We start from the raw sequence: 24,255 nt of genomic DNA, 5'->3' as shown, positions 1-24,255 counted from the left end.
ACCAAATCTGTCATCTCTCTGTGAACTATGCTTCCAAAAGAAGCAGCTAATATCAAATTTTATATTTATTAGACTGACTTGGTTTGATCCCATGTTCTTTTGTATTCTTTGGTTGTTTAATATTGTCATTCATTTTTTTTTTATTTTGGTGGTTGAATACAAATGAGAGAAACAAATTACCATGAATAAATTCATTTAATAAGACATCAATACTGTAAAACTAACAACAAAAATACACATAGTACAAAATAAAATCACAATAAATTGCACCACTAAATTTTCTTATGTTATCTCAGCTTCTATGAAAACAAAAAGAGAATTGTTTGATTTCTTCAATGATTTTTTACTCCCTCCATTACCCTTTTCAAAAAAACACATTTAATTTTTTTTTTCACAATTTTTTTATATTTTGTCAGGGGTTCAAATTAGTGGTGGTCAAGGACCATCAATTTCTGACCTTTGACCTTTGACATTTCACTTTACATACGTCCTGGACCTTCACCTTTTTCACTGACACTTTATTGTGGACTTTTGATTTCCTCAAGTTAACCTTTGATTTAAAACTTGCTTAAGGTGGTAGACCTAGGGTAAGGGACAGAACTCTTGAAATCAGTGATATGTTTGTATCATATTCAATTTCACCAAAGCCTCTCAAGCTTTTGTTTGAAGCAGAATATAATCAATCCAAGTTAATTAGATGCTTACTTAAGATGGATGTAAAATGCTGCATACAAACGTTCCAATGATTTTTAAGAACTGCGTCCCTTACCCTAGGTCTACCTCAATAAGTCGAGGACTTTCCAGTTTTGAATCCACTCTTGAATAATAATTTTAATCTATGTATGTTGAATTTTAAAAATACAGTTGTAGAAAATTCATTCTTATATAGACAAACTTAATTTTAACAAAACAAATATAACACTTTTTTGCATCACAAAAGAAAATTTTGGAAGACAATATCCATTATAGAGAAAACAAATTGCTGTGCTTACAATAATTATTTCCATTCAATAATCCTTTAAAATGAATAGAAATATCACTTTAACATAAAATTGCCTGAAAATTATGACAACTGGTACCTATATCTAAACATAACTATTACAGATAAAAACTAACATTTAGATTCCTTTTTTTTCTAATGGAAGTATTTCACTGTCTGCTAATATATAATATGCTGTGGATAGTTATACTGATAAACCATGCAGTATATTGAAGTACCAATCAAAATAAAATTCAGGCACTGCCTATGGTTGAGGTGATTCATTCTGCCGAAAAAAAATACCGTACTGAACAAACTACGATTTTTGGTCTACATAGGCTATATTTTAACTAATGTCCTTTTGGTATACAGATCTGTACTTTTTAGAAACTAGACTTGACTTTTTATGAGCAACTAGGCAGGTGTTTCTAGAAAAGCAGAGGACGCTTACCCTACCGGTGCACCTGGTCCATGCTCCCAGTTTTTAGTGTAGTCCAAGTTGCTCATTTGCTTTTGTTACTTTGTATGTATGATTTTAGTTACTTTATGTTCTTTGTTGTGTATGTCTGTTTTCCATGTCTGTTCTTTGTTCCTGGATTACATTCTTTTGATTACTGCTATAACCTTGGTTCCTTTGATTACCGCTATAACCTTGGTTCCCTTGATTACTCTTTGATCACCGCTATAACCTTGGTTCCCTTGATTACTCTTTAAATCAACCAAATCAACATGATAAGTGGAAATTTCAAACACAATTTATATATTTTTTATCTCAAAAGTGAAACAACCTAATGACAAACTAAGACTGGCTATAGACTAAATAAGAAATAAAAATAATTTGAAGGATTTTTGATATGTATGAACCACCACTATTCTGATTTTTATACAGACTGATACTTTAATACACAGAGTCATGAGTGAAAAATCTATTACAAGTTTTTATGTCTCAATAACATGTGATCTCATTCTTTTAGCAGAATTTATGATAGATTTATTATATGTAATGCAGTAAAATTAACAACTGTAGTACATATACTAAGTTATCCAAGGCTCGTTCAACATGATCCTAATGAAAGACAACTAGTGAATGCATGACAGCCATTCATGTAAAACAATTATAATGCTCTTTCAAGATGCAAATCAGTCTCTAATTCTTCTTCCATCTTCATATTATAAATACCAAATCTCTCCATTGTATAATTAATCCTCAGTCCATTCAATCAATATGATCCAACAAAATTAGAAATCACAGCTGTAGCAATAAAATAGCACATGCCTAGAAATAAACAGAATGTAAAAAAAAATAATTCAACTAATCTTCGGCTTTACAGCAAAAAAAACCCAATTAATTTCAAGAAAAAAGAGTCGTTTTCCCTCCATTAAATGACCATTACCTGATGAAGTCAAGTGAAACATTAAGGAAAAGATTTAAACTTTCTATTCAAGGTATTTTGATCTATGTTTACTAGAAAGTTTTGCTTGTTATTTACCTCTCCATTTGATCTACAGCGGAGCAATGTAGACATTGGCATTCAGCTGGTCAAGGTATCTACAAAAAAGAGAATTAAAAATTATGGGTAGTGTAAACATTTCTTAAAATAACAATACAATAAAAGATTAAAGAGTTTTTATTGTGCAAGTTGAAATGGGCATTGGTTACATGTAAGTGAAGTTTGCAATGAACTTACCACATTTTTTCATTATTAAACATTTTTTGTTTCACATGAAACCATGTTAAATTGCATAATGAGAGCTTTTCATGCAGTTTGTTATTTTGTCTTATTTAGCAATTATTTTCTACAATTTTTTAACCTGTGTTTTTTCTGACTGTGCTACCGTTTCCTGACACATAAACTGTCATTCAAATAAGTCAAATACATTTAAATACTTACGCTGGATTATAATTTTCTACCCTGCCTTTGAGAATGTTAGGACCAAGAAAACTACTAAGTTGATTCAAACACTGACTGGCTGCACTCGATGTCAAAGCACTATCACAAGTCTGAAAAGCATGTTAATGATACAATAGTAAATTTTAAAATGAAAGAGTTTAGGTTTTACAACTTTTTTCCATTTGTTATTGCTTATTTTGCAACTTTCAGAGAGAAAAAAAAAACTCCCCTAGTATGAAGAACTATTTTTACCTAAAAAACAACTTCCTTTGAATTAAGCTATGTGCAGGTCCGGTGTCAAGATTGGTGCTAAGCTTGAAAAAGACGACTAAATATTGCTCAGAATCCTGGCCAGGGGATAGGGCGCTCTATCCACAGAGCAATGGGTTGTGTGCCCCAGGTGATTGAATAGGGTATCCCAGACATGCTACATGCTGGGGTCATCAGGCCATAATTACGGAAAATGTGACAGCAAAACCATAGTAGTGAACCATGTTAAGAAAAATGTCACGTTCCTCCCGCATTTAAGAACCTTGCTGTTGTATTTGACAGAACAAGAATCAGCTTTGCTACTGAAGGCTAAATTGCCTGACCCTACACATCTCTCCCAATTTCCAGTGGCAATTGAAACTTGTCAACCCTTATTACTCTTGCGTTCCATCCCATTTTTAATTTCATCATAATGTTTATTATATCATCCATTTAATGTTCATCACCTGGATATAGATGAAATACTGCTACTTGGACATTAAACACCAATCAATCAATCAATCAATCTACTGAATAAAAATTTGCCCGATTTCCAATTATAAGGCTAGAAATATCAAGATTTTCAAATTATTGTATAGGGTAATAGCAAGTAAGTAATCAGTAAGTAAGAAATTTGTTTTATTATAGAGATAGTGACCTGTGTAAACATAAATTTCTATATATAATTATTCATTTCAATTCATACACACAGTCACTTCAAAGAATATCTCAACCAATCCTAACCCTATCTAACCAAAAATAAATGATGAATGGGGAAAAAAATTATTCAGGGGGACCAAAATTTTGAAAATGGTACATATAGTAATAACTTAAGTAGTAGTCTTTGTAAGAATCATGCAAAATGTGTAATATGTGATACACCCCCAAAAAGGCTATACATTTTTATTTTAATTCACATCAAAAATCCAATAGTTTCTATTGTATTTCAGAGTCATTTACGGAGTTGTCTCCCTTAATTTTGAATGCTACAGTACATTCCATATATTTTTTATCTCCCAAGAACAAGGGTTGTATGGAAAACCACATATTATTTTCTGATTACTACATCATTTTAATTTCAAAGTATCAAAAATAAAAATATGTAGGCTTTCCAACCATGAATCACATTTTGTGTGATTCTTATCTGGAGTACTACTTAACAATCTACCAGTAACTACAAACCAAATATTAAAGTCAAAATCTCAAATAAGTTCCAATAGCGTTATAGTAATGATGACCATTAATAATTAGTTTCCATTGGCTACATTAGAAAAGAGATTGATAATAAAGCCCCTAAAATATAAAATGACAATCACTTCATACTTACCATGCTGTAAAATATGGGATCTAGAAACATTTCCAGGTGCATTTTAAAATGTCTTTTACCAATACCTTTGGCAATATTCGGTAACTGAAATGAGAAGAATTTTACATCAAATTACTACTATTGAAGAGCTGAACATAAAATGGATTATAAAAGTTCTATAAATGTATCTGTGTATTGATAATAGTAGTGCACTGACTTGACACAAAACTGATATACAGATGAGGCTTAAAACTGAAGGAAATTCTAAGTCTGTGCCAAGCACTTTCTTCAGTTTCTGCCAAATTCGTACATCAAAGTCTTTGACAATTGAATATAATACTAACATATCACTGATTTCAAGAGTAATTGCCCTTACCCTAGGTCTACCTCCTTATACTACTTTAAAAATCATAAATATGAGGTTTCTGTTTCACATCTTTTAAAAAATCATGTTTCAAAGCATTAAACACACATTCATTATACATTGAAAACTTCTGAACTGAACCTTTTTTTTTGCACTTTACAATCAGTTTGGTTTAGACAGGTTTCTGGTTTGGTTCTCAAGGTTAAAAAACATTAAAACTGAATTAAAGGACAATAAAAAGTGTTTCAACAGTGTGTCAGATTTTTCATGGTTCATTTTAGACAGGTTTCCATGTATACATTGAAATAATAAAGACTGGAGGTAATTATACCTGTTTGCACAATGTTTCTAACAAAACAACATGTTGAGGATAATGCTGAAGTGACACCGCTTTAGCAACTGCTGGCAAGTTCTGTGATACAAGGTTGGAAAGACTAGAGTTGTTTGATAACTCTGCTAACAAATGGATACAACTGTAGATGAGAAAGAAAATAGTTTTAGTTATCAAATGACCAATTTAATTTCCTAAACTCTCTTTTTTTAAAACATTGCTATGCTAATGCAAAAGGCATTAGAAGAGGTGGTTAATAATTTTAATATAGATACAGCTTATTCCAAATGAGAGTGATATCCACTTTTTAAATAAGTAATAGTTAATCATGATTGTATAAAAATGTCACAATACTGGAATAAAGTCCGTCAATGGCGCTACATGTATATCAGAGAAGAGTACGCTGACGGCAAAGTATGGTGAATGTTTCAAGGCTAGGATCTATGGTACATACAAAGTCAGAATAACTACAAGCAAAGACCGAAGCTATGAATCACTCAAAAACATCACAGATTCTCGAACTGATATGGGAAACCTTGTAATGTCATTTGGAATCAAAATTCACAACACTTATTCTTAAATGTATATGTATTTTGACAGGATTAAGCTTTCTAAAAATGACCTTTGAGTGGCACTTTCTTCCAAAAGATTAAAGCATATAAAATATAAGTAACTGGTATAGTCTTACCCATCTGTCAACTCCCATGGTTCTGAGGGTTTCCTAAACTTGTGATCCATACATCCTCCACCTCTACCCATCTTTGGGGCTAATGACCCACAAGAATACATCTGAAAAGAAGCAACTCCAAGATTTTTCAAGACACAGTAGTATACTTGATTTTACCATTTTAGCTGTGTGAGATTTCTTTATCTCACCCATTCTTCAAAAATAATCATTTTCTCAAGAATAAGTGGTGATTGGTTGTTTTGAAGTGACCTACATATATATTTTACACCTGGATGTGACATATTACTGTTCAACTGTTAAATGCAGGTCATTTCAAATCAAAACATTGATTGGAAAACTAACTCAAAGTGAAAAAAAGAACCAAACACCTGTTTATCTCAAGAAAGATTAGGAAATCTCAGACACCTTTGAGTAAAATGTAATAGTCCTCTAACTGAGCTAAGCCTTGTTAGAGAACTATTAAACCTTACCCTCAGATGTCGGAGATTTCCCTATCTTGCACTCATGCAGGTGTCAGATTCTTAATATCTGTATTTTCTTATAAGAAAAATTTGTAAATACAGTAAAAAAAAACCTTTCATTATCAAACCCATTTTAGACTTCAATTTTAATCAGTTAAAAGAGGCATTTGGTTTACCAAGCTTCAAAATACTATTAAACTGATATAAAGGGACTTTGAAAAGTATCTGGTTTAGACATTTTGTGCGTTATTTAGGGTTTAATTTAGTCAAGTTACTCTGTACAGAATTTCAACAATTCAAGGTTTACCTGTTTATCTGTGTGTAAATCCATATCATTATCCCTGAGTTTTTTCACCACACCATAAGTAGCTGGACCTTTATCTAATCCACTATACTTCTCTGATGAAGCTGGTTGTTTTTCTACCCCTTCAAGTCCTTCTTTGATTTTTGCAGTAATAGTTTCAATGCTTGTTTGCCCTGTTTAAGAATGAAAAATACAGTAATTAAGGAGGTAGACCTAAGGTAAGGGACGCAACTCAAAAAATCATTGAAACATTTGTATTCAGCGTTTTACATCAATCTCATGTAAGCATCAAGGTAACTTGGACTGATTTCGTTCTTTTTCAAATGAAAGCTTGACAGGCTTTGGTGAAATTGAATATGATACAAACATAACCCTAGGTCTACCTCCTTAAAATAATATTTTTATCTATATCTACTGGTGTAAACTCGGAAAAATAATCTTGATGATTTAAGTAAACTGGTGTTGAACGGTTAACTAGAAATCAATAAAAATAATCGTTTTGTTGATGAAACATAGTGTCTTCCTGGTTCTGAAATTCAAAATTTTTTGTTTGCATTCATTGGTCATTTTAATCCAAAATGGGATTTTCCTCTTTGAAATATGAAGAAAAATCTTACATTATTTACTTTTCAAAAATTCTAAAATACAAGTTGATAAAATATCCAGTCACATTGTCTACTATGATTATAGGTTATTAATTGAAAAGAGCACATAACCAAAATATTATCATGAGTGCCAAAGAACAACAAGATTTAAGTACTTCTCCACCTAAGAATCAGGCAAAATGTGTATAAAGTGTGCCACATGAAGGAAAAAAATGCAGAGCTTTTATTGATTTAACCAAGAATTTATACCTGATAACCTCTAGAAATAACCATCAAAGTGTTTGTAAAATTTGCCTTTTTAAGATATTTATAGGTCAAATTTAGTTGTATTGCGCTATGGAAAATGGTGGGAAAATTTCCCTGCATTTTCCTCATATAAACAGTCAAAAAATATCTACATCACAGATGCTTCAGGATGAATTTAGATAACTTTTTCAACTGTTTGCTAGATGCATTGAACATATTTGAGAAAAAAAACCAAATTGAGGAATATGATGCTATCCATTACCCGATTCTCACACAGAATGGTACTTAGTAAATGCACAGAATTTACCAGTGTACAAGTTCTAAAATCTCCATACATTCTTGGCACAACTAATTTTCTTATAGTTATTCATGAAAACCATGTTTATCTTACATGATTATTATCTTATAATTATTGCAGGCAATTGGACTTGATTTTAATCTCAATGTTTTTAAACAAATATCATTTTATAAACTATGATTTTTCCAAAGGTATACATTATATAAATCAGACAACCATTTAACCTCATTTATCATTTTCAGAGCAAACCAAAATACAAGTCCTACTGAACTGACAGAAGTTCTGAATTTAATAACAGAAATATTGTATGGCCTAAACTTAGTTGGTAGGGCATAAAAAGAATTATAATAAATATCATCAGGAAAAGTATAATACATGTATATGTGATAAATGTTGTCCTACCATACGCTTGCACTACATTGGCCAGAGCCAAAGCAGCTCCTTGTCGGACTGATGCAATGTTGTCTTGTAAATTGTTGAAAAACAATGGATATAAATCAGGTAAAGAGTCTCTACAATGAAAGAGAAATTGATTTATGTATACACATGTAATTTAATTTTAGATGTAACATCTCTTCTGATTGGTAGACATTTTTTTTTTCATTTTTCATCTCATAGATGTAATTTTACAATGTGATTGTGACATCTTTTAACATGATGTCACAATCACATAGTAAAATGTTAGCTGATTTACTTGAATTTTGAAAGGAAAAATTAAAATTATAAGGAATGACTTAAAAATAATAGGTCGTACTACTGCATTTTACATTCAAATCCTTACAAATATTTTTTCAATAAAATTTCTTTTGATATTTTCTCTAGTTAAATATATCAAGGTACAATATTCCATTTTCTTCAGAATATATATACATATATATATATATTTATATATGAAATGATGCTTTAAAAAAGGTTACTAAATTCAAGTGTCTTATTTTATATTGATAATTAAGGTAAACATAATTACTTTGATTCATCAGGAAAGCACAGAACAAAATTCCCACAGGCTACACAGGCAGCTATTAAAAAGAAAATATTACTGCATTATTTTACAGCGAGTAATATAGGTAACTTCAGGTAACAGAGTTAGTCTTACCTAGCTTGAATGAACATTACAGCAAGTAACATAGTTTACTTCAGGTTATTGAGTTAACTTCAGGGATTAGAATTTGGTCTTATCTAGAATTAATAGTCATTGCTTGCTGAGATGTCTTAAATAGTAAACTAGACAATTTACATTTTGTATCATTTCATAGGTATTTCAATCCAAGTTTGATGGAAAGTTTAAATCTCTTTGTCTTGTGGCAGGACGGCCTACCTGCGTTGTAGTAGGTAGTGAGGTTTAAATAGCCAGTTAATTGACTTGGCTAAAGGATTAATTCTTTAGCTGAATCGGTTTGTCGCTGGCTTGTCATCGAGCGTTCTAGGGTTCAATCCTCGGTGGCCGAGTATAATTTTGTGAGTCAAATCATGCTCTCCCGTTACAGTCTATTATCCTTCTAACTACCTGAGAAAGTTAACCAGGTGATTGTCATTTAATCAAGAGAAGATCAACTCTATTCCCTGAAGTTAACTATTTTACTTCCTGTAATATGATTAATTCACAAAAAAAGATAATTATTTATGAATGTCCACTTTCATATTAGTTTTCTTATGTGCTCTTTTGTTTTCAATTACTTTGTTTCTTTCAGATTTCAGCAAGAAAAACATTACTTTTACACGTATCGGACAATTATACAAGAAGTATTCATGACAAAACATTGTCGTGTCAGATCAGTCTAGAGTAATAGTACTACATACCATCTCTAACTGGCCAGCTGTCATCAGTAAAACATATCAACAATGCTGCAAGGAGACGAGGTATGTGGGTTCTTACTGCAGTTCTATCAATCTGAAGTATATCATAAACTTTCAGTAACAATGCAAATGAAAAACAGTGCTGAAGTAAATGATAGGTACTCCCCATTTTTCCAGGTATCTAAAGAAATGTCAAATGAACCATAATACTCCAATTTGCACTTTGTATGACCCCAGAATTTGGTTTGAGTTATCATATGGAGTCTAAGGAACAATATTAGTTTAAGTTGTGACATCATTAATACTGCAATTTAAAGAGAATTATGAACAAAAACATTGTACATTTTTTATTATTATTTTCTACAATGGTACAACTACCATGCAATGAAAAAAAAATGAACAAAGAACAGAAATGCAGTTATGTCTCTTCTACAGCCATTGATTGACTCAATTCTGTTGTTAAATCAATTCACAACATTTTGAAAATCTTTCAAGCATGTACTCAAAAAACACAAGTATGGCCATTAAGGTCATATCTTTCAGTTCTCTAAAATATGTTTTTGAAGCGACAGAGAGCCTAGTATATCTTTTAGAAATTAATTTATTAACTCAATTTTCAAATAAATTAAAGCTTTCCATTACATTGAAAATTATCGCTATCCTACATAATCCACTGAATTAAAATTTAATTTCTATGTAGATACAAGGAATAGGTCCAATCTAGATTCAGTTTCCACGGTAACAACACACCTTAGCACCTAACTCTGCAATACAGGCACAGGCCGCTTCTCTGACAGCGTGATTATCTGCTTTAGTTGATTCTATATAATACTCAACCTACAGATATATAAATTTGAGGACATTATAGTGTCAAATAAATACAAATACTTGAAAAAATTAACCAGTCAGGCTGAAAAAAGAATTATATAACTAACATCCATTGCAACGTGGAGTTTCATTGGATAACACTGTAAATTTTTGGGCATTGACTGTCTCAATCTTTTTTTACACATGCACAGTTGGTTTTAAACATTCTTAAATATTATTTTCAGACATATTCGACATTGGCATAAAATTTATATAACCATTTCATATTTGAAGATTTGTCATCACCATTCTTAATTTGATCATGGAAAATATTTGTTCACTGGATCTGCTTAAGCACTGCCTGTTAACTCCATTTTTTCTAAATACATGATTTACTTACAACATGATCGATGTATTTTTCTACCAACTGTCTACCTTCCCCTTCAGTTGTTTGTCTCCAGGTTTCTTGTGAATATATTCTCACTCCTTCGGCAACATAATATCTTAAAAAATAGAACAAAAATCAAAAGTTAAATATGAATTACAAAGTTTAAAGCTTAGAGCATCATTTAGGTCACTAACTTTTTCCTGATATTTAAAAAAAATTATCCAATAAAAAGTTTCTGAAAAATGACACATATTCTTAACGAAAGTACAATAGTATTACAGTTGATAAATCAGACTAAACATCCTCCACTGATATGGTATTTGTCCCAAATATCTGTAAAATCAAGGTTATAATGAGGCTTTTTTTACCTGTTTAAACACATGCGAGGTATCAATATGCTGAAAAACTGATCCTTAGCATCATTTGATGGTAAACTGTGTAGAAATTTTCTAGTAGCAACTGATGCAGCCAGTCTAACCTGTTTGTCGTAAAGAATGTTATATCTTAGATACACGATTCTGCATACATCTACCAGTATTTTTAATTTTATCGATTTTATAGTTATAAAATTGCATTTGTAAAGCAGGTGGTCATTTATTTCAACATGATATCAAAATTTATTTTGTTGTAAAACAGACTGAACTACTAAATCTGTCCCAGAAAGTGAACCCCTTCAATGTTTCTGTGAAAATAAATCCTATCAAAGTTTTTATGGTACCCAACACTTCATGAAACCAGTCTAACCTGTTTGTCATAAAGAATATTATATGTAAGATACATGACTTAACATACATGTATTTTTAATTTACAAAATTTCATTTTACAGCAGACGGTTTATTCTTTTAACATGATATCAAAATTTATACTTATGGATAGATGGATGGACAGAAATATTGCAAACATATTTGAATGGGTACATTTCATTCTTTTTGGGGTAGAGAGACTCACCTGTTAAGTTTCTTTGGAAACAGTTTGTAATCATTAATTTTGTTTTTTAAACTGATAATTTCAAAGTATATAGCATCTCAGAATGAACCTTAATCATCTGTTTATCCTTTCTGACTGATTTATTTTATAATAACACATTCAGCTCTCTTACTTGACTCCAATTATCAGCTAGACCTTTTCCTAAATGTTCTGATATTTCTTTACCATATCTGTACACTGAGTTTTCTTCAACCAATTTAAGTATTTCTTTTCCTGAAAGAAGGATGAATAAATTGAAGTATGATGTTAAATGACATTTTTAAATGTCAAAAAAATAGATACTTTCATATTTAAATACTATTTTTTGTTTCAGAATATTTATTTTCCTTGACAATATGTTATATATTTGAATATTGTATGTTATATTTAAAGTATTTATTTTTAGCTGAAATTTATTGCTTTGAAAAAAGTATGTACACGTACAAAGTTTGTCAAAATCTATAGAATGATTTGTGATTGTTTTAGAGTTTTTCCAAAGGTAAATGTGTAAGAACAGACAGGTTGATGGGTGAAAGCACAGTATCATTATTATGGGCATATTTTATACTTAGTTGGCATGATAAAAAAATTAACATTTGCAGATTCTTATCACATCAGATAAAATGATTTAATACAATAACATCAGATAAAATGATTTAATACAATCACATCAGATAATATGATTTAATACAAACTTCAGATCTATTCAGAAACCTGGAGATAAACTGCAGCATCTCCCACTTCCTTACAAACCTTTGTCAATAAATGTCAGACATACTTGACAAAAAAAAATGAACTAAATGAGACCTGAATAGAAGCAAAACAAACAGTAATGGACAGGAAAAGATGGAAAGAAACTGTAGTCGCCCTATGTCCGCCTTGGGATAAAGTGGACTAAGTTAAGTAAGTGAAGCAGCTGAATCCTCTTATATTCTAATGAACTTACCGTCATCAGTAACTCCTATTGAGACTAAAGCGGCACAGACATAGAATCCAGTTTCCCGTACAAATCTGTTAGTGTGAGACAATGCCAACCATATAAGGTCCAATAACTCTTGGTCAACATACTGATTGAAACGTTGACCACATGCATTCACTACAGATTCCAAACATCTGTCAAAAAATTAAGAGCTTGAGATGCATTTCATTTATACATATTTGTTTACTGAAGTAGTGCTAGACATACATGGAACTGATTTTTGTGGGAGTTCATACTGCAAGTGCTTCGTAGTTTGTTTTTTTTTTTGTGGTGTCATGTCTATGATCATTTCCTCAATTGTTAGTTTTTATATGCAAAATTGAATTTTATTGTATTTGCTACTTTGTGTATGTATATTGTCATTGTTTCCTGTTTCACAGGGACTTTGATATTTATGTCTCTAAATTGTGATTCTATTTTTGATGCTTCATGTTATTTTTAGCAAAAATTGTTGTATAAAGATCAATGTAATACTCATAAAATGAGAAAGAAATTAAAGCATTCAGACATTTTAAAAAATTGTCACTTATATGATGTTTCAAACCTTACATGTATTACATTTTGTATTGTTGTTTCAAGTTCTAAGTACATTAAAGACATTTTTTGTAACAATTAACTGAATCACATGATGGATTACACTTTTACCATCATAGGAAATTCTGAAGTTTATTCTTTAAGTTTCGGAATATTCACTGCTACTTATTTCAATATTTATCAAATTTTGAATGGTTTTATAAATAACTATATAACTGATTAAAAATCTCACTTCATCCAGGTTTCCAATGACTTCCATCCAGCTGTGTCATGGAATATTTGTGCAGCATCAAGACTGACTCTCTGTTATAATGTAAAATTTAAAAATTCAATGATTAAATGAATTGTATAGCAATTCACATATTCTAATTTTTTTAAGTATAGTCCAATTTTTTTAATCAGCGGTCTAAATGAAATTCAACTTTTAATATTATCCTTGATCACTCCTTCCACGTCTGGTTACAATTTGGCCTAGTATTTTTTTTCAATTGTGAAAAGTATACAAACAACTAATGCAAATTGATGGAATAAGCTCACTTGGACCTTTGGTTCAGGTGTGTTAAAATAAATCTAGACAACAGTCACTGGAGTTTTTATATTTTTTAACTCTAAAGCCCTTATTAACAAGCAAAAACTGTGTCAATTTTTAGAATTTATATATGAAACAATTAAATGTTTATATGCAGCTACAGTGGAACTTGGTCTAAACCAAACATTTTGTGGACTTGAAAACTGGTTCAGTTTAGGTATACAGGTATTCTGTATAATAAGGCAAAAAAAACATTTAAATTGACATAAAAGGACTTTCAAAAGTGTCTGGTTTAGACAGGTATTCTGTATAATAAGGTAAAAAAAAACCATTTAAATTGACATAAAAGGACTTTCAAAAGGGTTTGGTTTAGACAGGTTTTCATACATTTCAGAGTTTGTTTTAGATGTGTTTCACAGTATATCTATTGTTTCACTTAATGGTAATTTATAAATAAAAAACAAACTCATATTCCTTGCTAACCAGTTTTCATACGCAAGTAAATACATGCACATGTACAAAAATGTATGACTTTTTTGTATGTGCTGGGGAGATTGACAATAAGAAATAAAGAAGTACATGTACCTTTTCACTACCAGGAGAACTACCAAGTTTCTGCATAAGCTTATCTACATCATTAGCATCATCTTCATCATCAACTGGAAGATCTCTCTCTAAATTAGATCTTATTCCTTGTAAAATTTGATCTTTCACATTACCATATGTTTCAGGTCCAACCTTTTTACACAAAGCTCCAAGAACTTCACCTATGGTACACAAAAAAAAATGTAAACATTAATTGACTTACATGTATTCCAATAAAGGTTATCACAAATATTAGATTAGACTACATTAAAATGATATAATTTCATCGTTAATGGTCGAAGAAACTTATTTTGATCTGGAAATTTTATCAGACCTCAGGGATGATCCAATGCAAAAGACATACCAGTAACAACATTTGCAAATACTTAATTCACTCATTTCTGTTTCCACAATTTGTTGAAAATTAAACAAAACTGGGGTGTCGCGATCACATAAAAATAATCAATGTTGGTATACATGTATGTACAAAATGTACATGTACACTGAACATGTTGAAGATTGGAAGGTTAGAGGAAATTCAGAGATCTAAGATTTGATCTCAAATGGCAGTAGGTGCAATGTTAAGGTAAATCTTGCTCACTGGTACACATGTTAACTTTACACATGAAGAAATGTACAGATGTAATACATGAATTTGCACTTGCCACTGTGCTCTGACACCAGAAACTGACCTTTAAATGTCTTAGAAACAATGTAATATCACTTTGAGAGGTTAATTATCATAGACATGAAGGATGCTTCAGTATAAAATCACCTTATTTTTCTCAAAGGTGTCCAGAAGTGTAAATTGGTCTATAATGAACAATTTTCGCATTATTAAAAGTCAACTTGGGTTCTTGTAGCCTTTGAATCTGATAACCTTTCCTTAACTACATGTATGTGGTAGAATGTGAAGTAAGGCCACTATTAAAAAAATCTTTGTTTCCCCTTTGTCTGTGTCATGATTTTGAGACAGACCAGGTTCACCTGTGGCCAAAAATGTGGAAAGCCAAGAAAAAGTAAAAAAAAAAAAGAGAGACAAGTTCAAATTCACTGAAAAGTCTAGTCTATCAGAGTGACCTGACTTGCTATGTCTCTATCTGTACAAAATGGTAAAATTACAAGTAGAATGATCATAATTGAAGTTGTTTTGTTTGGACGCTGTATAAATAGAAGAAATATATCTGCCAGAAAAATATTTGAAGAAATCTTAATATTTGAAAATATTATCAACCTGAATACATTGAAGGAGTCCACCATAAGTAAGTATTTTATATATATACATGTAATTCAAGAAAAAATAACTTTAAATAACAAACCACAAAACGCTGTGGAATATGACTAGAACTAAACAACAAACCACAAAATCATGTGGAATATGACTAGAACTAAACAACAAACCACAAAACCCTGAGGAATATGACTAGAACTAAACAACAAACCATAAAACCCTGTGGTATATGACTAGAACTAAACAACAAACCACAAAATCATGTGGAATATGAATAGAACTAATCAACAAACCACAAAACCCTGTGGTATATGACTAGAACTAAACAACAAAACACAAAATCATGTGGTATATGACTAGAACTAAACAACAAATAACAAAATCCTGTGGATGATGGCAAGAACAATCAATGACTAGAACAAAACTGTAATTAAAATGTCTGACAAGGATAACATCATCCAATACATCTCGCCATGTCAAGTCACCTGCAAATTCTAGTAACCAATTAGATTTATTCCTCTCGGCTTGCCTCCCAAAGCTGGCAGAGATGCACAGTGTGAGGTATCTTACAACTCCAGTTGCAATGCTTTGGCATTTAATCAACCTCCGTATTTATCGCTGGAACACAAGAAAGAAAATCACCTGAGATGAAGCGTATTAGTAATTGCCTGAAGTGACTTTCGATTAATTCCTGTATCGGGACCAATGACAGACATGTTTTCTGGAATTTACGAAAGGAAAAAAAAAGATTTTCCCAAAAATAATTTTTTTACCCAACAACTTTTTTCAGACTCCGTCGGCAAAGGGGAAACAAACTTAATTTTAATTTTGGCCTAATCTATGACTATGTACGTCTAAGCAACCCAGGAATTCTAGCCGCTTCAGTACCAATGAAAGATATTTCAGTACCAAGACAAATCAGCCTCATATCTAGACAGATCAACACTTTGTTTATTTCTCTTAATTATAACCTTGTTGTATATGTACATGTATACAACTTTTAACTTCGTATTAGTCTTATCATACTACAATTTGGTGGAATTACAATGTGGTTGGTCGCTATTTATTTATTGATTTATACTGATCTGGAAAGCTCTTTTTGATCAACCTTCATCAGGAACTCTTGTAGCGGAAAATGTGGGAAGCCAAAGAATAAAAAAGAATCAAAGGGAGCATAAGAACAGAAAAGAGCAAATTTTACTTTGAAATTGATATGGTGATTAATTTGGCTAGAATTAACAACAATCAAATTCAAAATAGTTGTCCTCTTATCAGTACCTATTGCTAGTTGGAACCCAAGGTACATGTATTTAAGCCAATTGTCAAAACCAATCAATAACTTTTATTCCAAACTTCATATGGTGATTAATTTGGTTTGCATTAACAATGATCCAATTAAAAATAGTTGACTTCTAGCCTCTTTTCAGTACCTGTTTCTCATTTCTATTCAATTACCTGAATAAAGCAGTCATTTACTTACAATGTGCAAGTTGTCTACAAGTACAAATGTTAGTAGCCTTTTGATGTTTAGCTAAGAAGGAAACCCATATGGGATTATAAATTTAAATAGTCACCGATCCTAGAAAGGAAAAGAGAGGTGATGAGTACAAATCAAAAGAACTGTCTGCACATTTCAAGCAGGGGCAGATCCAAATATTTACAAAAAGAGGGGCCCCGTGCAGGTCCGGGTGTTAAAAGAATAGGCCTGCAGCAGTGCTAAGCTTGTCGTAAAAGGCGACTACATAGTGCTCAGAACCCTAGCCAGGGGCTAGGGCGCTTTGCCCACAGAGCAACTGGGATGTGTGCCCCAGGTGGTTGAATGGGGTACCCCTGGTATGTTACATGCTGGGGTTGTCAGGCTATAATACGGTAAACCTGAACGCAAACCATAATGGTGCACCATGTTGGGAAAGATGCCATGTTCCTCGCACGTTAAAGAACCCTACTGTGGTATTCTCCCGGAGTAGGAACCATAGGGCTCCGCCACTAAATTGCCCGACCCTACCCATCTCTCCCTATTTCCAGTGGCAATCAAAATTTGTCGACCCCATTGTCCTTGTGTCCATCCCTTTTTCATTTCTTCATCATTTCATGTTCATTTTATCATCAATTTCATGTTCATCATCTGAATAAAGCTGAAATATTGCTGCTCAGACATTAAACCCCAACAAACAAACAAACAAAACAAAAAGAGGGTCAGACAGGGGTTCAAGGCTATTATTTGCAAAATGATGATGCAACCCCCAATATCATTTTGACATACTTGTAACTGTTAAACATATTTCATGAAAGTGCTTAAATGTCTTCCCTGTTCTGGCTGATTTGTCTTGGGTTCCCAAAATGTCTTGGCACTGAAAAGTGAAATGTCTTCTGACTCTGAGGGTGCCGAAGTGTCTTGTTACCACCTCCAGGCATTGCTTCAAAAGATTCTTGAACAATAGATAGTTTACCTGCTGCTATTCTAACTCTAAATTCGTTGTCATCGAGAAACTCCATGACTTTCTTTTTTACTTCTATTTCGAAATCGTCTGAGACGTTCCCGTTTTCCAACACAGCCTTTGTACCCATGAGGGCACCATGCTTGGTTTCCCACGATGAATCGACATTATTCAATAACTTTAACAAGTCAAACTGCAGATTATAAATTCCTTCTTCGTCAAGGGACTGTAAATATGTGACTAGACTATGATATCCTCTGTCCCTCTCCAATTTTTGCGAACTACATAGTTCTTTAAAAACGGACTCAGACATTTTGTAAACAAATTAAAGAGAAAGTGTTACAGGAACTTCGATTGGTCAGAAACAATAATTTGACGAATGAAAATTGGTGTTGCAAAATTTCCTACCGGAAGTCCAATAAAGGTCTAGGACAGTAAATAAAACCGGCGTGGAAATTCACGACGATGGGAGTACCAGCATTTTTCCGATGGCTGAGTAAAAAATATCCTTCTATTCTTGTTCACTGTGTGGAAGAGAAGGTAAAGAATATCACCTGCAAAAACAACAAGACTTCCCAATTTCACTTTGCCATGGCTCATGCATGCTAAGTATTTTTCAATTTCATGGAATCCTGCAAGGATGACCCTCCAGCCCTCATAATCTTTTTCTTAATTGTTCTTCACTTCTTTATTTTGATAATGACCTGTCGGTTTTGGATCAGGACTATGTGCAATAGTTCAAAAAATCTTATCAGTACTCTGGAATACAATACTGAAAACTTTTTTAATGAATTTTGCATAAAAATAATCAATACTTCATCTACATCATGTAGCTTGCCGACATCAATTGTATAGTGAATTACTACATGATCATATTATCATTGTAGGCTATGTCTATGATGGAGCTCATTGTTGTACTTTACTTTTACTCTTAGAAAAACAGCACATCGGCACTTGCACAATCGTCTGCCTCGTGTCAACAAATTTCTGCACTTCCTTCAGAGTATTTTCTAGTCTTACATTCCACTTGCATTATGTTTTCTCCATATTGTAACACCTCAACTATATCCGGAGTTGACTATAATTTTTGTGGGTCCCTGGTGAAGGTAATAATAATAAAGATTGGATGGGAGTTCTATAATATATATGAATAGCAATTTTATATTCTGCATACATAGGTTACAACAAAATGATATATTGAAACAGTGGATCCTAATCACAGAAATCTTCAACAAATATACTTGGTGCAAACTGCACTTGATGCAGTTTGGTGTAGCATCACAAACATTTAGCAAAAGTTTAAACTATAAGAAGACACGACATCCTAGTTACCGCATGGAAATTATTTTATTACGTCAACATGTTTTGCCGCTTACTGCGGCATCATCAGGACATTTTTACAAATTTTATGTTCACTGAAGTACAATATATTTGCAGTTTATTTATTGTGATGTCATAGACTACTGAAATTGAAATGAAGTATGTTGTATTTTGTATGTGAATTACTGTTCATAATAAGAGTAAAATAATTAAACAAGAGTTATTGTGTGGTTTTGGATATTCCATAGATGGTGTTGGTGCTGCATTTCTTTGGATCTTCAGGTTTATCGAGGCATATAGTGGCAATGCTTTCATCTGAACACCTAGAATACCTCACAAGATGTAAGGACAGAGATACAGTTCTAAAAATCTTACAATGTAACATCAAACTGCAGGTTCCATACACCAACCTATACATACAATACATTTCATTTCAATCTCGGCAGTCTGTGACATCACAATAAATAAGCCAGATAAATTGTACTTCAGTGAACATAAAATTTGTATAAATGTCCTGATGATGCCATGTGCAGCTTGGTGCACGCCTACCCTAATTATTTACTTCCATAACTAAGTCATGACATACATATAGTACACAAACAACAGTAAATAACTACACACAATGGCACATGAGAAGGAACAGCACTGAATTGGATGTGTAGCTCTGAATACTTAAATTAACAATTACACAGCAAAATGTGTTTTTTTTTTTTTTTTTTTTTTTTATCATGGTATGAAATGACTAGTTACGTACATGTATAGTACTTTCTCAGTGAATGAAAATTATTAATGCAATTTTTGTCTTGCCAGCAACAATAGATGTGGAAGGTATTGTGTGTCCGGGGTCATCATGCACATTAAGGTTCATTATAACCTTTCAACAGTATGGACTCTGTATCATCACAAGTCTTACTCCGACTACTGAAAAACCTGTGTATCTAGAAAAAAATTATTATACGATTCCCTAGGTCTGAGAAAATTTAGTGATTTTATGTAAAATTGAATCAAAAACTGACCTGACTTGTGTTGTTTTTATCAATTCTGCAGAAGGGGAGAAGGCATTTTTGGAGAGGCATGCTCACTGTAACTCTGGTTTTCAAAAGGGATTTCTGACATTAAAATTTTTAATGTTTGTGATTATATTTCCAGCCAAAGGAAGTGAATGGCGAAAACATACCTGTAGACACAAGTCAGCCCAATCCCAATGACTATGAGTTTGATAACCTGTATCTTGATATGAATGGTATCATCCATCCATGTTGTCACCCTGAGGACAAGTAAGTGTTTTTGTTGCTGTAAGAAATTATCACTGAGCTCTTCATAAATTTTTGATTTGTACACGTGTCCAAGGTTTAAAATATCTGTTTTATGATACTTCTACATGTATGTTCCATTCAAATATTAAAGCATGCGTAACCACTACTATTACTAAGATAATACAAATTTAAAACAGATCTCATATTTTCTATGAAAAAAAAGAAGGTACATGCAAGAAAACAAATTGAAATATGTGTTTATATACAAACCAAATTTTTTTAACACAGATGTTATACCTTAATAAATGCAGGGTTTTAACTACTAAATTTTCTTTAGTAGTCCATAATTGAAATAAAGTGTCCAACTGTATGCAAAAGTATTTTATAAGAGCAGAAGGTTTGGTAGACCACACTAATTTTTTTTTGAGGCCATTGGTTAATGGGTGACTGCGAAGTTCAAACCCTGAAAGGTAAGGCAGTTTGTCAAAAGAGTCTGAGATGGTTCCTACAAGGTTGTTACAAGTGATTAATCATGTGTTGAAGATAAAAAAAAAAAAGTACTTAAAAGTTCAAACTTTTGTGGTTGATGTGTTGCAATCAGAAAGACCTTTTACTATGGTTTTTAATTATTCTTAATTTTATGTAAAATTTCATTCACCCAAATCTTCTGTAAATTCATCATTGTAGACCAGCCCCAAAGAATGAGGATGAGATGATGGTTTTGATCTTTGAATACATTGACAGAATATTCTCTATAGTGAGACCTAGGAAGCTTCTGTACATGGCCATAGATGGAGTGGTAAGTTCAAAAGATTTACATGAATTCAGTGTTCTAGAATATTTTTGAAATTTTAGGCTTAAATAAGAAAATTTCAAATGAAGATTACTTTACCCACACCTAAAAGTCTGCCTTTCAGAATTAATTAATCCTTTCAGAAATTTAGGTTTTTTACTTGCCAAAGGGAAAGTAGACCATGATAAACAACTTTCCAACACCCTAATTGCACTTGTCCTGGGTGATGGGAAAATTGAATCCCAGAACATTGTCATTGACATGCAGGGACTATTAATCATCTTCATATCTTGATAGATGTCTATTGTGAAATTGAATTATTTCAATGAATTAATATTTATGTTTGTAGTTTTTTCTTGATAACAGAGCTTTTGATTATATTAGTTTTTGTTAAAGTACCCTCATCTGACAAAATTGCAGATTCCACTGTAGTATCAAATTTAATGATGTACTCACTGCTATCATGTTTCATGACCAATGTATCATTGTTTTTGTTTTTGTTTTTGTTTTTGTTTTTGTTTTTGTTTTTGTTTTGTTTTGTTTTGTTTTGTTTTGTTTTCTCAGGTACACCAGTTTAATGGTAGTCTAAAATGGTCAACAAAGTAAAAATAAATCAACTATGATGTAAACAATAGACTAAAAATGTATATTTTTATTATTTATTATTGTCTAATAACTTCTAACAAACTTGTTGAAATTATAGTGACCGTTAGCAATTTTTGTGTCAAGTAATGCAATAAATTCAAACAAAAATTCATTCTTTATTTCTACAAGTATTTATGAAAAGCTACCTGAATAATTATTTTGACCTTGTCAAGTAATTCAATAAATTCAAACAAAAATACTTTCTTTATTGCTACAGTCGACTCCACTTAATCGCATATCGCTTTATTGCATATTTCGGTTATTAGCATAATTTTCTCCTGCACAAAACCATTTCCTATTATTCTATCAGGGAAAAATTGCTTATTTGCATAGGCCTTGCAGGTGCATTTCGGTTTATTGCATAGCGAATTTTGCCTCATCCAGGTAAAGACAGGTTTTCCCAAATTCTATTTTAAGCCTTCGGGTCATAAATATGTCAATCATATTTATTGTTGTAAAAACTATATTATCATCAATCAGGAGGTGTTAATAAGGTATCATCCCAGTTGTCCCACATTTTATAATTACAGGTAAAAATGTGTGGGACAAGTGGGAATTGTGTACATGTTAATTAGTTGTTTTCACACCCTTATTACAATAGGTAATTATGTATAGTCTTTTTCTGAATATTATCTAATTGTATTATGTAGTATCTATAGATAAATTGTTCCTGAAGTATATTTATTGCTATAAAATATGTAACTTATTACAAAATAAAATAGATCTTTTCCAATCCTTTGTACTGATGCCTGGTAACAGAGGGAGATATTCCATGTGGATAGTTTGAATGCATTTTGAACTGTGCTTTTTGATGATGCTTTTTCCGTATTAATATTTTTCTCCTTGGGTGATAATTGAAACAACAATAATTTTTTCTAATATTTATTAATTGCTTTATGATATATTTCAATATTTATGAAAATAACAAGATTCACAAAAATTAACAGAGAATGATAATAATGCACTATTACAGTATAAAACAAACAGTAAAATGTTCATACACTTCTACCCAAGGTGAATAAGCTGAGATGCTGCATCAGCATAATTGATAACTGTGATTTCCCCGTTGCGTAGTCTTTGTTTGAGCAGTTGCATTCTGTTGTCAATATTTCTGTATTTTGTACTTCTTCATTCCATTCAGGTGTTCTCAATTTTGCTACCTCTTCATCATAGAGTTTTGTCCTCCTCTACTGTTCTCTATGAATTCTATGTTTAGCTGTGCATTAGCCATTTTGACTTTGATTCAAGTTGACATTTTTATTTTCTATATATACCTCTTTTGAGATGTGTTCACATTGATTTCAACAAGCTGAAGTGGCATGTTGCTCATAAGCAAGCCCACTTAGAAAGAAATTGATTAGCCAATTAATGTGGTCAGTTATTAAAAGTTATTATATGACTGCTGGTTTAATTAGTTAAAATAATTAACTTCACTTATTATGTTTATTATTATTATTTTTTTTTAATTCCAATCAAAAATATGTATCTACATGTATATGACTAGATGGTGATAGTGGAGTACTAGAAAAAGACTATAACTTTGTCAAAACACTAATTAATTATTTGTTGTTATAAGAATGTTGGACAACTGGGAATATAGTTTTTTTCAAATGTGGGACAAATGGGAATAAACCGTTAATAATGGATTAAAAACATAATGGACATAAAAGACATTTTAAATGATTTCTAATAACATTAAAATAAACAAGCACCTAGGTGAACAATGACTTCTGACGACATGCCAAACATCACCTTGTGATGCGGCTTGGGGTATTTTTTGTCCCTATTTAAATTCTTCCGACTACAAATGATTATCAGTGTAAATTTAATTTTCTTTAATGAGCTGAACAGTTTTTAGTGAGCTTGGGTTACTAGGCATAAATATCAACCGAAAATCATCATTCATTCAGCACAATGTCTAATGAAATTCAACTACCCTAAGGTGCCCCATACTATCCAAACTTAATAGGAATATATCGAGGTCAATGACACGTATAATACACAACTATCAGTGTACAATGGTGATTGAACAGAGGAATAAAAACGCACAGACCATTTCAAAAGCCCACAAACTGCAAACATTGATATTACACTGAATCCTGGCTGAAATATGAAATATGGGATTTTCTTTCATAAAAAGGTCAGGAAATTACTTGACTATTTATAGATGAGAAACACATGGTTTTACTTATAAATACACACAACGTAAAGAAGGTCAATAAACAAGACAAACAATATATATTATTATTTATTGATAAAAGAAC

The 24,255-nt window shown here is 31.8% G+C and overlaps 2 protein-coding genes across 3 annotated transcripts in view; one reads left to right on the top strand and one right to left on the bottom strand.

Moving 5' to 3' along the window:
- Positions 1-176: 176 nt before the first annotated feature.
- Positions 177-18,324, bottom strand: LOC148625649 (uncharacterized). Its single transcript, XM_088569304.1, has 18 exons — positions 17,990-18,324; positions 14,309-14,490; positions 13,427-13,497; positions 12,628-12,794; positions 11,815-11,915; positions 11,084-11,193; positions 10,728-10,830; positions 10,271-10,357; positions 9,524-9,614; positions 8,691-8,742; positions 8,126-8,235; positions 6,578-6,747; positions 5,810-5,910; positions 5,122-5,263; positions 4,448-4,531; positions 2,872-2,981; positions 2,470-2,528; positions 177-2,255 (listed from the first exon to the last, which is right to left on the bottom strand). Exons 1-17 carry the CDS (start codon positions 18,288-18,290, stop codon positions 2,483-2,485), a joined length of 2,028 nt encoding a protein of 675 aa, XP_088425430.1. The 5' UTR covers positions 18,291-18,324; the 3' UTR covers positions 177-2,255; positions 2,470-2,482.
- Positions 18,325-18,373: 49 nt separating this feature from the next.
- Positions 18,374-24,255, top strand: part of LOC148625648 (5'-3' exoribonuclease 2-like) — a 40,184-nt gene continuing 34,302 nt past the window's right edge. For both annotated transcript variants that reach the window (XM_088569303.1, XM_088569302.1), the window contains exons 1-3: positions 18,374-18,517; positions 20,447-20,574; positions 21,241-21,352. In XM_088569303.1, coding sequence (XP_088425429.1) covers positions 18,443-18,517; positions 20,447-20,574; positions 21,241-21,352 — 315 coding nt within the window. In that variant the 5' untranslated portion in view covers positions 18,374-18,442. The remainder of the gene's footprint in view (positions 18,518-20,446; positions 20,575-21,240; positions 21,353-24,255) is intronic.

Source organism: Perna viridis, chromosome 2, assembly GCF_037379345.1.
Source record: "Perna viridis isolate PV_CMFRI_1.1 ecotype Kerala chromosome 2, ASM3737934v1, whole genome shotgun sequence".
NCBI classification, from domain to species: domain Eukaryota; kingdom Metazoa; phylum Mollusca; class Bivalvia; order Mytilida; family Mytilidae; genus Perna; species Perna viridis.
This window is presented reverse-complemented; position numbering and strand designations above follow the sequence as displayed.

Coding starts and splice junctions, on each gene's coding strand:
- LOC148625649 (XM_088569304.1), bottom strand. CDS start 18,290: ATGTCTGAGTCCGTTTTTAAAGAACTATGTAGTTCGCAAAAATTGGAG. Junction 14,491..17,989: donor TAGAGTTAGAATAGCAGCAG/GTAAACTATCTA, acceptor TGTGTACCATAG/GTGAAGTTCTTGGAGCTTTG. Junction 11,194..11,814: donor TAGCTGATAATTGGAGTCAA/GTAAGAGAGCTG, acceptor TACGACAAACAG/GTTAGACTGGCTGCATCAGT.